The sequence below is a fragment of the Oncorhynchus masou genome, chromosome 31 (assembly GCF_036934945.1).
Source record: "Oncorhynchus masou masou isolate Uvic2021 chromosome 31, UVic_Omas_1.1, whole genome shotgun sequence".
Taxonomy (NCBI): domain Eukaryota; kingdom Metazoa; phylum Chordata; class Actinopteri; order Salmoniformes; family Salmonidae; genus Oncorhynchus; species Oncorhynchus masou.
Genome location: NC_088242.1, coordinates 29266715 through 29282336, shown reverse-complemented (window position 1 = coordinate 29282336; position 15622 = coordinate 29266715). Strand labels below are relative to the sequence as shown.

General features: G+C 42.8%; 1 protein-coding gene across 4 annotated transcripts in view; it reads right to left on the bottom strand.

Annotated features, from left to right (window-relative positions):
* sap30bp (SAP30 binding protein) overlaps positions 1–11407 on the bottom strand; it is a 34628-nt gene extending 23221 nt beyond the window's left edge. For all 4 annotated transcript variants that reach the window (XM_064950645.1, XM_064950646.1, XM_064950647.1 and 1 more), the window contains exons 1-3: positions 11304–11407; positions 1208–1326; positions 1032–1076 (exon numbers count right to left, since the gene is read on the bottom strand). In XM_064950645.1, the coding sequence (XP_064806717.1) occupies positions 1032–1076; positions 1208–1326; positions 11304–11397 (258 nt within the window). In that variant the 5' untranslated portion in view covers positions 11398–11407. The remainder of the gene's footprint in view (positions 1–1031; positions 1077–1207; positions 1327–11303) is intronic.
* Between the last annotated feature and the right edge of the window lie 4215 nt (positions 11408–15622).

Here is a 15622-nt window from a genome sequence, read left to right as displayed (position 1 = left end):
TTGAAAGAACTGCTACTCGTTTAACTCCTCTAGATTACCAGTAAGCAATGTTGAACTTTCACACGAGAGCTTTCTCCTAGATATCTCTTACAAAAACGAGCCTTGTCTAAACCAACTCTATATGACTAGAAAAAGACATAGGGAAGGGCCTGTTGCACCTCAACGCAGTCCAAACAGAGTTCAGCTCTTAGGACAAAGTGGGGGTCAATGGTGTGGCTGACGAGGCAAAACTCATAATAAATAGTGGGACTCCAGTGTATAGGGCAGCAGTAGCAAAATATAAACCAAACTCGTGGGAGTATAGTAGTAGTAGCCAGTGAAACCCCCCCCCCCCTTTTGGCAGGTTCTGGATCAGTTTACCGCAACTCTACCTCTCTGGCAGATACACATGCACACAACATCTCACCAGTCCTCCACCTCTCTACCTGATCCCCCCCCCATGTTGTGGAATGCTATAGTTCTGCAGACATATTGCATTCGTGGCCTGATCATAGAGTTGCTAATTGTCAGACCCACACAGAATACTATGGCATTATGTGGCCCAAGCCCTGTAATGATTGATTGTTTGAGCAGCATCAAGCCCTCCTGACCTGCATCAATCACTGTGGCAGGAACTGGAATATAGTCCATCGAACACACTGTTCCAACTCATACACTGACTGCTGCACTATCAGGGTGGGGCTGGCTAAGGGTACAACCCTGCTCATTTGAACTTCACTATTGAAAAAGGTATGCACCTTTAAAATGCCACATCTTGATCAAGCTTGGTCTTATTGGTGCGGATTTAACATGATAACAATAATTCAAAGTTTATATGCAAATGTTTTTCATCCAGTGTGCACAACCAAGCTATATTTAACTTGAAATAATGGATGTTGTTTATTCCGCTCTATACTGGTATCGGTGAATAGAGACAAAACATAGCTCAACACTACCACCTAGTGGCACTACCATCATTTGAACAAAATCCTTGCTTTTCTTTGCACCCCCAGAGACAATGTTGGTCAGCCCCATGAAGCCCCATAAAATACCTTATAATCATCTGTGTCTCCGCCCTCATCAGACTCTTCCATTTCCTAATGAAGACAAGAATGCAAATGGTTAACAGTGTGACCACACACACTCATACAGGCAACGCTGACAAATACCTCTAGCAGGGTGCTGTGGGAAAGAGACTGACTAAATTAGAAGGAGAAAGAGAACTGACTGAGTTACGCGAGCTCTCCCCACTGTCCTCGTCTCCAGATGCCTTGTCGTCGCCATCCTCAATCCGGCTAATGTCGTCCTCTCCATAGGCAGCAGACACCAGACCTACTCCATGGCCCTCTGCAGAATGACAGAGCTTGGTTATCAGGTTGGAAACACAGCAGCATTCAGTTGCCGGCTTCCTGACCTAATATCAAGCAGAGATTGGTTAGCCTCTATTCTTTGACATTTTCGTAATGCGTGTGCCTTTTTTTTAACAAGTACCTATAATAAAACTTTTTTTCAACTTACTCTACTGGTTGGTCATTATGCCAATAGATATTTTAGACAAACATATCTACATGCAAGGACTATTGATCTGTTTCCTCCCCTGGCAATGCCTGTCTGATTTATATCACCTGACGCATGGGCAAAACCATGTTAACAGCTGAACGAGCTCAGCGAAGGTTAATCCGGTATCCTTGTGACATCCCTACCCTACCCTTACCATAACCCTTACCGAACTATTTTAAAATGTGAACTTCAAAGTGGGTTAGGGATGTCCCAAGGACCCCCAGATAGCAAATAAAATGTTACTTGTTGTATTCGGCGTATGTGACAAGTGTAGACTTTACTGTGAAATGTTTACTTATGAGCCCAACTTACAGTGCCTTGCAAAACTGATAGAGACATACCCCAAGCGACTTACAGCTGTAATCGCAGCAAAAGGTGGCGCTACAAAGTATTAACTTAAGGAGGCTGAATAATTTTGCACGCCCAATTTTTCAGTTTTTGATTTGTTAAAAAAGTTTGAAATATCCAATAAATGTCGTTCCACTTCATGATTGTGTCCCACTTGTTGTTGATTCTTCACAAAAAAATACAGTTTTATATCTTTATGTTTGAAGCCTGAAATGTGGAAAAAGGTTGCAAAGTTCAAGGGGGCCGAATACTTTCGCAAGGCACTGTACTTTACTTCCCAACAATGCAGTTAAAAAGTAGGAAACATTTGCTGAAAAAAACAGACGCAACTAATAACGAGACTATATAATACCACGAGTGATGTACTGGGCCATATGCACTACCCTGTCGGTCAGATGCCAAGCAGTTGCCATGCCAAGCAGTGATGCAGCCAGTCAAGATGCTCTCAATACTGCAGCTGTAGAACTTTGAGGATCTGAGGGTCCATGTCAAATCTTTTCAGCCTCCTGAGGGGGGAGAGGCATTGTCATACCCTCTTCACAACTGTGTTGGTGTGTTTGGACCATGTTTGGTCCTTAGTGATGTGGACACAGGAACTTGAAGCTCTCGACCTGATCCCTACAGCCCTGTGGGGGCGTGCTAAGCCTTCCTTTTCCCGGAGTCCACAATCAGCTCCTTTGTCTTGCTGGTGTTGAGGGAGAGGTTGTTGTCCTGGCACCACACTGCCAGGTCTCCGACCTCCTCCCAATAGGCTGTCTCATCGTCGCCTGTAATCAGGTCTACTTCTGCCATGTTGTCGCCAAACATAATGATGGTGTTGCACAGCTAAACAGTAGTGGGTAAACATGATGTACAGGAGGGGATTAAGCACGTACACCTGGGGGCACCGTGTTGTGTCAGCGTGGTGGATGTGTTACCTACCCTCACCACCTGGGGGCAGCCCGTCAGGAAGCCCAGGATCCAGTTGCAGAGGGAGGTGTTCAATCCCAGGGTCCTTAGCTGACACAACATGGTGCCCTCAGGTGTACGTGCTTAATCCCCTCCTGTACGTCATGTTTATCCACGACTGCTTAGCTGCGCAACACCATCGATGTTTCCACAGCATTATTACAGTCCACCTGTGGTAAATTCAATTGATTGGACATTTGGAACCACCAAGACTGAGCAATCTGGGGAGAAGGGCCTTGGTCAGGGAGGTGACCAAGAACCCGATGGTCACCCTGACAGTGCTCCTCTGAGGAGATGGAAGAACCTACCAGAAGGACAACCATCTCTGCAGCACTCCACCCATTAGGCATTTATGGTAGAGTGGCCAGACAGAAGACACTACTTAGTAAAAGGTGCGACAGCCCGCTTGGAGTTTGCCAAAAGACAACTAAAGGACTCAGACCATGAGAAACAAGAGTCGCTGGTCTGATGAAACCATATCTGAAGTAGCTGTGCAGCAACGCTCCTCCTCCAACCTGACAGAGCTTGAGGATCTGTAGAGAAGAAATGGGAGAAACTACCCAAATGCATGCATGACAAGCTTGTAGCGTCATACCCAAGCAGAATCGAGGCTGTAATCACTGCCAACGGTGCTTCAACAAAGTACTGAATGAAGGATCAGAATCCTGATGTAAATAAAAATGTCTGTTTTTCATTATGGGTTAGTGTGTGTAGATTGATGAGGGGGGGAAAAATGTCATAAATTTTAGAGTAAGGCTGTAATGTAACAAATGTAGAAACAGTTATGGGGTCTAAATACTTTCCAAATGCATTATACATTAAATGGTTTGTAAGGATGGTAAATATATACTGAACAAAAAGTAGTTTACCATGTTATTTGATCAAGAAAAATATTACATTTGATGTGGATGTGTCTTTGCCCATAACTTTGCACCTTTTGATGTAAATATTTGAGGACAGGTTTTATGTTCGTTCTTTCTGGATTCCATTAAAATGACAATCGCAGAGAATGGGACAAGGCAACAACTCTTACAATTCCAACTATTGAATCCTGCAAGACACAGTTCTATAATGAAGAACAATATTTTTTTCTTAAGTGGAGATGCTGAATTTATTTTTGCCCACACGCACTTTCAGCATTTGTCAATTTCCACACTGTGCCATGCAGTGTGATATGGGCAAAAAAAAAAATCTAGGCCTAGTTAATTGAACTGTTGGAATGATGGAAATATGATCATTTTTCAAATCTTATAGTTGGAACATAGTGGACAGCAACTTGAATATATTGTTGTATGACATGACAACAAATTAATAAGCCAGTGAGAAATGATTGACAGGGTAGGAACCAAAGTCGGTCAGTGTTTCCAGGTGACCCTAATTAGATGTTGCATTACATAGGTTCATACTTCATGTAGCTAGCTAGCCAGCCAACATCTTCATGCTTTGCCTATTCCTCTCTGATAAGATGTTGCACAAACATGCATACCTAGGCCTACACCAGCACTGGTACCAGGCAGTATTAGCTAACTATATACATTTTCTCTGACTCCTAGTACATTTAGCAAGCTAGCTAGCCTGCTACCTTGCGATTAGCATTAGCAGGCAAACACAATTTTAGCAACATCTTGCTAAGAAAAGACAAACTAGCAACCAGTAGTTTGCAGACCGTAAGATACAGAAATAAAGTGTAATTATAGAACTCTTGTGGATAGCAGCATGTCACCAACATTCTTGCATCCATCTGACCATTTGGAGTGAACGGCAAGGAAGTGCTCGCTCTTTGAGTGACAGGGCTTACTGTGTTTAGCAGCATGCAGCAGCAAGAGTGAGATGACTCAAGAAGCAAAGGGCGTAAACTACTTTTAAAAAATGACACATGCACTGGAGATGCATATCACATTTAACAAATCAAACACTGAAACACCATTATAGAAGGTCAAGTAAAAACTCCAAATCGGTCCGTGCATCAATACTGGTATATAGTAAAATGTGGTATACCGCCCAGCCCTGGTCAGGGAGAGATTTAAAATATCAGTAAAGACAGTTGTCAGCTGGTCTGCACATGCTACGAGTACACATCCTGGTAATCCGTCTGGCCTTGACAATGTTAACCTGTTTAAAAAGGTCTTACTCACATCGGCTACAGAGTGTGATAACACAGTAGTCTGGAACAGCTGGTGCACTCATGCATGGTTCAGTGTTGCTAGCATCGAATCGAGCTTGGAAGGCATTTAGCTCACCTGGTAGGCTTTGCAGCTGGCTTTCCCTTTAACATGCCAACAACAAACACTGACGCTACCAAGTATAACTGAACAAATTATGAAAGACAAGCATTAGAATTTTGAATTCTTAAAAGTGGAGCGTGGACAGGGTGAAAAAAATTGTTGTATATTAACAATGACAAGCCACCTAGGTCTGACAACTTGGATGGAAAATTACTGAGGATAATAATGGACGATATTGCCACTCCTATTTACCATATCTTCCAAGCCTACAATGAACTGTGTGCCCTAAGGCCTGGAGAGAAGCAAGTCATTCTGCTATCCAAGAACAGTAAAGCCACCCTTCCTGGTTCAAATAGCCGACCAAATCAACCTGTTACCAACCCGTAGTAAACTTTTGGAAAAATTGTGTTTGACCAGATTCAATTTGCTTACTGTAATATAGTATTGTGACTTTCAGCACGCATATAGGGAAGGACATTCAACATGAAGGCACTTACACAAATAACTGATGATTGGTTGAGAGAAATTGATAATAAAAAAGATTGTGGGAGCTGTTTTGTTAGACTTCAGTGCAGCTTTTGACATTATCGATCAGTCTGTTGCTGGAGAAACGTATGTGTTGTGGATAAAGAGTTACCTGTCGAACAGAACACAGAGGGTGTTCTTTAATGGAATCCTGTCTAACATAATCCAGGTAGAATCAGGAATTGCCCAGGGCAGCTGTCGAGGCGACTTTTTCAATCTTTATTAATGACATGCCACTGGCTTTGAAAAAAGTCTGTGTATTTGTATGCAAATGACAACACTGTACATGTCAGCTACTACAGCGAGTGTAATTACTTCACTTAAAGAGCTACAGTCAGTTTCAGAATGGGTGGCAAAACATAAATTGGTCCTAAGTACTTGGGACAATTAATTGGCTAAACCCTAGTTCTCAACTAAATCATGGAAGGAGTAATGTGGAAATGGAGCACATGGTCAAAATATGTTGATGCAACAGTAGATACAATGGGGAGAAATCTGTCCATAATAAAGAGCTGCTCAGCCTACGTACCAACATCAACAAGGCATGCCCTACAGGCCCTGGTTGTGTCACACCTGGACTACTGTCAAGTCATGTGCCACAAAGAGGGACTTTGGGAAAATTGTAATTGTTCTAAAACAGGGCAGCAAGACTGGCCCTTAAAAGTACAGAGAGCTTACATTAATAATATGCATGTCAATCTCTCATTACTCAAAGTAGAGGAGAGATCGACTTCATCACGACTTGGTTTTGTAAGAAGCATTGACATGCTGAATGCACCGTTTAAACTAGCAGCACACAGTTCGGACACCCATGCATACCCCACAAGACATGTCACCAGAGGTCTCTTCACAGTGCTAAATGGAGCCATGGCTACATGAAACTATTCCATATCAGGTAACTGCTGCAAGCAGTATAATCAGATTTAAAAAACAAAAATACACCTTAGGGAACAACAGGGACTGTGATGGGACACCTACATTCAAAGTATTCAGACCTCTTGACTTTTTCCACATTGTTACATTACAGCCATATTAATGATTAAATAGTTCCATAACTGTTTATGAAAATTGTCCTAAATTTATTATAAATAAACTGAAATGTCACATTTACATAAGTATTCAGATCTTTTCCTCCGTACTTTGTTGAAGCACCGAGTCTTCTTGGGTATGATGCTACAAGCTTGGCACAAATGTATTTGGGGAGTTCCTCCCATTCTTCTCAGCAGATCCTTTCGAGCTCGGTCAGGTTGGATGGGGAGCGTAGCTGCACAGCTATTTTCTGTTATACGTTCTGTTATACTCACAGACATCATTCAAACGGTTTTAGAAACTTCAGAGTGTTTTCTATCCAATACTAATATGCATATATTAGCATCTGGGACTGAGTAGGAGGCAGTTTACTCTAGGCACGCATTTCATCCAAAAGTGAAAATGTTGCCCCCTATCCCAAACAGGTTTTAACTTGGGTTAAATGTTTCGGGTAGTCTTCCACAAGCTTCCCACAATAATTTGGGTGAATTTTGGCCCATTCCTCTTGACAGAGCTGGTGAAACTGAGTCAGGTTTGTAGGCCTCCTTGCCCGCACACACCTTTTCAGTTCTGCCCACAATTTTTCTATGGGATTGAGGTCAGGGCTTTGTGATGGCCACTCCAATACCTTGACTTTGTCCTCCTAATGCCATTTTGCTACAACTTTGGAAGTATGCTTGGGGTCATTGTCCATTTGGACACCTGACTGATTTCTTGAGATGATGCTTCAGTATATCCACAATTTTCCTTCCTCATGATGCCATCTATTTTGTGAAGTGCACCAGTCCCTCCTGCAGCAAAGCACCCGACAACATGATGCTGCCACCTCCGTGCTTCACGGTTGGGATGGTGTTCATCAGCTTGCAATGTACGATCTTTGTTCCCATGTGCAGTTGCAAACCGTAGTCTGGCTTTTTTTAATGGTGGTTTTGGAGCAGTGCCTTCTTCCTTGCTGAGCAGCCTTTCAGGTTGTGTCGATATAGGACTCGTTTTTACTGTGGATACAGATACTTTGTACCCGTTTCCTCCAGAATCTTCACATGGTCCTTTGCTGTTGTTCTGGGATTGATTTCACTTTTCGCACCAATGTACATTCATCTCTAGGAGACAGAACTCGTCTCCTTCCTGAGCGGTATGACGGCCGAGTGGTCCCATGGTGTTTATACTTGCATACTATTGTTTGTACAGATGAACATGGTCCCTTCAGGCGTTTGGAAATTGCTCCCAAGGATGAACCAGACTTGTGAAGGTCTACAATTATTTTTCTGGGGTCTTGGCAGATTTCTTTTGATTTTCCCATGATGTCAAGTAAAGAGGCACTGAGTTTGAAGGTAGGCCTTGAAATACAACCACAGACACACCTCCTATTGAGTCAAATTATGTCAATTAGCCTATCAGAAGCTTCTAAAGCCATAACATGTTTTCTGGAATTTTCCAAGCTGTTGAACGGCAGTCAACTTAGTGTATGTAAACTTCTGATTTACTGGAATTGTGACAGTGAATAAGTGAAATAATCTGTCTGTAAACAATTGTTGGAATAATTACTGGAGTCATGCTCAAAGTAGATGTCCTAACCAACTTGCCAAAACTATAGGTAGGTAACAAGAAATTTTTGGAGTGGTTGAAAAATGAGTTTTAATGACTCCAACCTAAGTGTATGTAAACTTCTGACTTCAACTGTATATACACACACACACACACACACACACACACACACACACACACACACACACACACACACACACACACACACACACACACTAGGGGTGAAACGGTTCACAAAACTCATGGTACGTTACAGTGGTGTCACGGTTCGGTACGGTTTCAATACACCGACAAAATAAAATGCCTGAGAAATACGTCATTTGTATTTAGATTTTCCCTTTGTTATAAATAGTAAACAGTGGTAGCTTGAATTCCCAGGAGCAGATGGAAACAAAGGGACAACAAAAAACAGCAGTGCCTGCCTTGAAATAAAATAGTCATTTAAAACAGAACTTCAACAAGAGTGCATATTGTAGTCCAGCAGCATATCAAAATTAAGTCACATGGCAGTACCTTGAACAAAATAGGACCACTTGAGACTGGTTACTTGAAAAAATTTAAACATTATCAGATTCTCAAGTGTATCTTTAAGAAGATTAGTCTATCCACATTATCTACAGTGAGCACAGATCGGCATAATGTGACAATGTCAGCCGCTGTGGAGAATAGCAGTAGCATCCAGGTGCAGCAGGGATTGAACCGGGGCTCCAAAGCGGTGCTCTTGTGTAAGAAGTCTTGGACACCAGGGTCAGCATATCTAGGCTCCAGGTTAACTCTGACAGCAGTCTTGACTTCCCTTACTGCCGGTGCATATTCATGAGATGCCACCATTGATTTCAGCATCATTGTTTTCAGTGCAGTTCAGTGTTGACTGTTTTGAGAGGTTAGCACACTTTGATAACTTCCTCTACATCATTTTCAGACAAAGTCACAATATCTTTGACATTCTTCCTCACAGCCTGATCAGTCAGTGTAGAATACACCGCAACTTTCTGCTCGAGGTTTCTCTCAACCATGTCATGGCTTGAATTCCATCTAGTAGGGACATCTTGGATTAGTTTGTGGTTTGGCAGCTCCAGCATCTCCTGTTTTGTTTTGAAAACATGTGCAGCAGTTGTGCTTTTATGAAAGAAGGATACCACCTTCCTGATCTTTGCTAGGAGGCGAGACATTGGATTCACTGACGATGCTTTTTGAGAAGGTAGATTAATAACGTGAGCATATCATCCTATCTGTGGCCCCAGTCCAGCTAGTGCAACTGCATGTACAATATTTCTAGCTTTGTCAGTGGTCACAGTAATCGTTACCTTATCCCTCTCCAACTTCCACACTGCAACTACTTCCCTGAGCTCCTCCCCCAGGTTTACACTGGTGTGACTCCTCTCAAAGGGACGTGTTTGAAGGACATGGCTTTTTATCTCCCATTCTGCCGTAATGAAATGGGCCATTACAGTAAGGTAGCTCTCTGAAGCTCTAGACGTCCAGCGGTCTGTTAGAGCAACAGACAGCGTTTCTGACAACTCACTCTCAAGTTATTTTGTGTAAAGTAGGTATTAATGTCTGGGCAAAATGTGTACGGGAAGGAATAGTGAAGTGTGGCTCGACCACTTTAAACATGTTTCTGAATCCCACATTCTCTACCACAGAGAAGGGTCTCATATCTGTCGCTATGAATTTTGCTATCGCTGCATTGATATCTTTAGCCCTACCGGAGTCAGCCGCATATTGTTGCTTGAAGGCTGTGGGGAGAAGTGGTTGCCGTTTCATTTATTCGCCTAGTCCCACCGATTGGCACTTTGGGGTGATGTTGGCGCAAATCAGTAGTCATGTTACTCGTATTACCACTCGAACAGGCTATCGGTAATGAACAGAGCCTACATGTAGATGTTATATCCACCCCTCGTTGGCAATCCCATTATAGTTTACAGGGAAACAGAAATGTTCCCAGACCTGAATGATACTGGGGCGTCTTCTAGTTCTGGCTCACCAATGCATTCCATGTTGCTCCTTTGCTAACTGCTAATTCCTTCATAAGCTAATTGCTGCTACATTCTTTCAAAGTTCTTGAAATTTTCCAAATTGACTGACCTTCATGGTTGGTAAAAAATCTGAGTGGCTGGTAGATTTCTTAATCCACCTGCCACAGTGGCAAAAACTCAGTTTCAAAGCCCTGTTGGTCAACCATGATTTGCCAGTGCTGTGATAAGATTGTCTGGCTAGCTTACACTGTTTTACAGGAATGATTACATAAATTGTTAAAACGTTACTGCCAATATGCCAACATTCCATTCAAACAATGCAGTCAATCCACAGCCATATACTTGCTGAAATCAGTTGATAAGACTTAGACAAGTTATAAATGCAACAAGTACTGATATTGTATCTCATAATAACACAGATCTCCAAGAAAACTAACATTTCGACATTCATGGTCTGTTTACATTAGTCGTAATTCAGAAAATGTGTATAAAACCCATATAAAATATTTTAGTTTCACATGCCTTACTTGTATATTTCTGCATAAGGTGAAATCAGGAGTATGCCTATACTGTCATTCATTCCAATTAGACTGGTTTGGATTTCTCCCTGACCAAAATGACTGCAATTTTACCCAATTCTTGAGCTATTTACGTCTACGTACGACATAGCCCTCTAGTAATTAAATAGGTTCTCTATGGGTACAACACGTTTTCGTATTTTATGATCTAGCAACAAGTGTGCAGTTAGAGTTAAGATCATAGAAACATAATTATATGTATATGATTCAGATACTACCGTAGCCGGTGATGATGGCATCTTGACATGCCTCTCCATCCACACAAAACTAGCTAACGTTTGCCTTACGTTTTATAAAGTATATTCTGTACAGGCTCACACAACGCCATTTTCTAGATAACGATTACAATTCAGTGTTTGTTTACCGTGCTGGAGACAAAGTTAGTTAGAACATTAACGTTAAAGTTAACAGCTCAATATAGTATTTATCTTTAGCTAGCTAACGTTACTGTTACAAGCTCGCCAACAACATTGTTGAACTACACAAAGCGATTTCCGGTTACCCACTTTCGTCTCAGTTGCAACAGATTTGGGGCCGAAATTCTCATTTCTATGCCATCAGTATCAGTAGTTAAGCAAAGTATCTACCTGTTTCTTCTACATCTGGGTCGGAATCTGCCTCTGAATCGTCTCCATAATCCGCCAAAGAGGAGAGAAGTGCACTCTTTTTGCCGCTCGCCATTTCTCCAAAGGTCGCATAACAAAGACGTCACTTTCAGCGTCGTTTTTGAAAAGGGTATGCGTATTCGGGTCTCTGGGAAATGTAGGCAGAGATATTATAAAAGTCGTAGTTACGAATCCCATTATGAAAATTAATGGCGTAATGTACGACGCTCCGCCAGGTAGTAGAGCTATTTTTAGTTTCTCGGAAACACTGAGTTCAATAGGATAATTTAGAAATGTGGAGCTAATGTTGTAAACCGGGATTGACCACACACTCCCGCACATTAGGTGGCGGCATGCACCTTAAACGTTTGTTTGCAGACCACCATTATATCATAGAATAATGTTACATACACCTCTTGGAGTAGGGAACGCAACACCCTGCTACAACTCAACTCTCTGTGGAGTGAAAAAAAGGTATGTGATTGTAGGTGCGGGTAAGGTAGGAGAGGGGATTTTTAACTTGATCTTCCTTTGGTTCCGTCCAGCACCTATTCCCCACCTTACCGTGTGAAGGAAGAATAAATTCCCTGTAAACTGTAATATTCTCTGCCTCTTTTCATACTTACCCGCACCTACAATCACATGCCTTTTGTTTTGCTCAGTGGGGAGTTGAGTTGGAGCAGGGTGTTGCATTCCCTCCACCAAGAGGCGTACATAACATAATTGGGGCTCATCCAGGATCATTAAACCCACAGGACTCTGCTGCTCTGAGCTCTTTGTGATTGAGGTGTGGTGGTAGGTTGTTAGTTTGGGTGACTTGTTTAGTTTACGTGTGTTCAATAGGCTCTGTGTACAAAATGGCTGCCTCAGCCGTCTCCAAGTTTATTGAACCGCCCTCTGTTGATCGGTTGGTGGGTTTGTGGGGTTGCATATAGTAGACCTTTGCACCATAGCTGACCATTATGGACTCTTTGTCCCTGAGAAAACCCTAAAGGCTGAGCTTTTGGTGCTAGTCAGGGAGGATTTAGTGAGAAAACAAATTTCTTGTTGAAAGATGAGGAGAGGGAGGCTTCAGGAGAGAAGACGGGTAGACCTTCCAATGCCAAGTCGGAGGACGGCAAGGATGAAGTGGTTGATCGCACCCCCTTTACATTGTCCCGATTCAACCCTTTATTTTCCGCGTCGGGTCGTTCAGACGGGACCGCTAGGCTAAAGGTGAGGCTGGCCGCTTGGAAATGGAGCAAAAAGATAAAGAGCATGTTAGACACGCGGATGGAGTGGAGTGGAGTTTTATTTAGAAATTAGGAAAATGGAAATAGAAGCTGACATGGAGGTGAGGATCTGACAACTGTGGCTAGACGCTAGCTAGACGCTAGCTCCAGTGCGACTCCACAGCCTGCCCATCATCAAGCCCACTTCGATGTAAGTTTTTAAAAAATGCTTTAGTCCCTCCATTTCGGGAGTCGGAAGTTGATTCCTATTTCTCTGCGTTTGAACATGTGGCCGCTGCGTTGCATTGGCCAATCGAGGTTTGGCCTCTCCTGTTGCAATGTAAATTGACTGGGAAAGCCCAGGGAGTAGTAGCCACTCTCTCCCTGGAAGACAGTTTACAGTATGATATAGTTAAAACAACCGTGTTGCGGGCTTATGAGTTGGTGCCTGAAGCTTATAGGCAGCACTTCAGGAACCACAAAAAACCCTCACCTTACTTTTGATGAGTTTGCTAGAGACAAAGAGTCTCTGTTTCATCGCTAGTGTTCAGCCAGCAAATCTAACACCTTTGCTGATATTCAGGAGTTGATGCTGTCGGAGGATTTAAAAGAAACCTGCCTGATATAATTGTAGTTCATTTAAATGAACAGAAAGTGGCGACATTGGCCCAGGCAGAAGTGTTGGCAGATGAGTACGCTTTGACGCACAAAACTGTCTTTGGTGCGCCTTGTTTTGAAGGCCTAACGATTACGTCATCAGTGCCACGTTCGGGTCGCTTTTCCTCTGACGACCCTAAGCCTTCACACGAAATCCTTGAATGTTTTAAATGTCACGAAAAGGGTCAAGTGATTGCGGACTGCCAGGTTTTGAAAAATAAACCCGAAACAGTTCCTGTCACCATCCCCTAAATTAAAACGAGTGGGTTTAGTCCAGTCTTTGCCTCGGCCTTTGGACCTACTTATTGATTCAGCATTTGGGAAACCGGATCCTTTCTAGGCTCCGTTTATCTCTGCCGGTTGTGTTTCCTTCACTGGAGAACAAGTGGATCAAAAGCCAGTCAGTAATTGTTACTGATGCTTTACCCTCGTCTCCTGAAACATATTGTGGCTCGCATGTCATATTACAGGGGATAGAGACAAAAAACGTATCTGTACCATTACACTGGGTCCACTTAGGGTCAGACTTGGTATCAGGACGTTGGTGTGGTGTCTACACTGCCAGTAAAAGGAGTCACATTGGTACTAGGGAACGATATCGCTGTTGGTAAAGTGACTTGTGTGTTAGAAGTAATAGACAACCCAAACATCAAAACTGCAGATGATAAATTGGTTCAAGCATTTCCTCATGTTTTTTGTGCTTGTGTGTTAGTGAGAGCACAATCTCACAAGCTGGGAGATGTGGTGGATTTGTCTAGTTCCATTTTTGAGAATGTTGAGGTAGAAGACAATGCACCGAGTATTCCTTCTGCAAGGCCGACGGTTTTTACCCCTGTAAAAACTAAGGCAGGGGAAAGCGAAATTGCGCCCCAATTACCTGACTTTATTTTGTCTGTCACCCCCGAGAAGTTGATTCAATGTCAAAAGGGAGACACCAGTCTTCGCAAGTGTTTTGCTTTGGTAATTTCCATTGAGGAAGCTAAAACTAGGGAGACCGCCTACTTTATGAAAGCAGGAGTTTTGATGCGTAAATGGGCAGCTCATAACAGTTAGTGACTGGAGTTAAGTGTTTCAAGTGGTTGTTCCTACATCATTCCAACAGCATGTGCTGTCACTCGCCCATGACCAGCCGTGGTCTGGACATTTGGAGATCATGAAGACATATAAACGAGTCCTTCAACATCTTTTCTGGACAGGTTTGAAGTGTAAAATTGTCCAATTTTGTAAAACATGTCATGTATGTCAACTCACTGGGAAAGCGAATCAAACAGTTCCTTGTGCGCTGTTTTGCCCGATTCCTGGCTGGGAACTAGATTCCTGGCTGGGACCTAGAGGAGGATAAGGAGGACGGGTTGGAGTTACGCCATACGTTACAGTAGCGTGAATGCTTATGTAATTCGGAGATGCTTAAAAAGTTACCCTCTCAAATGGAACATTTGGATAACAATCAAACTAATGATCTTATCCTATTGATAAATAGTTATCTCAATGTGTTTCAGGACGTTCCAAGTCACACGTCCATCTTGGAACATGAAGTGGATTTGGGGAACGCTGCTCCTATACGTGAGCATCCGTACCAGGTTAACACTAAGAAAAGGGAGGTAATGAAATGTGAGGTAGCTTATTTATTACAGAATGACATGGAAAAACCCAGTCACACTCCTGGAGTTCCCCGTGTATTCTTGTTCCTAAGCCTGACGGTACGTCCCGCTTATGTACGGACTATCGTCGCGTAAATGCAGTTACAAAGTCTGATTCTTTTCTTCTACCTCGCTTAGATGACTGCATTGATAGAATTGGCTCTGCTGCTTACATTAGTAAATTAGATATGCTAAAAGGTTATTGGCAGGTGCCTCTGACCTCTCGAGCTTCTGACATCTCGGCCTGATAACTTCTTACAATAGACTATGATGCCCTTAGGAATGTGTAATGCACCTGCTACTTTTCAGCGCCGAGTTAACATTGTGTTTGCGGATGTGCCAAATTGTACTGCTTACCTTGATGATGTGGTGATTCATTCGTCTACTTGATCTGAACATCTCGCCACCTTGAAAAGTGTGTTTCAGCGGTTAGAGAATGCTTCTTTGACCCTCAATTTTGCCAAGTGTGAGTTTGGGAAGGCTACTGTGACTTACTTAGGGAAGCAGGTGGGACGAGGACAAGTGCGCCCAATAACTGGCAAAGTGGAAGCAATTGTTGCTTTTCCTGCTCCCACGACTCGCCACCAGTTGCACAGATTCATGGGGATGGTAGGGTACTATCGTACGTTCTGTAAGACTTTTTCAACGGTAGCTCCCCTTACATCTCTGCTTAGTCCCAAAGTACCATTTAAGTGGTCCCAGGAATGTAACTATACTTTTGAGTCCGGCCAAAGCGCTACTTTGTAGTGCCTCAATGCTTGCCGCCCCCAACTTTGACAAACCTTTTAAGTTG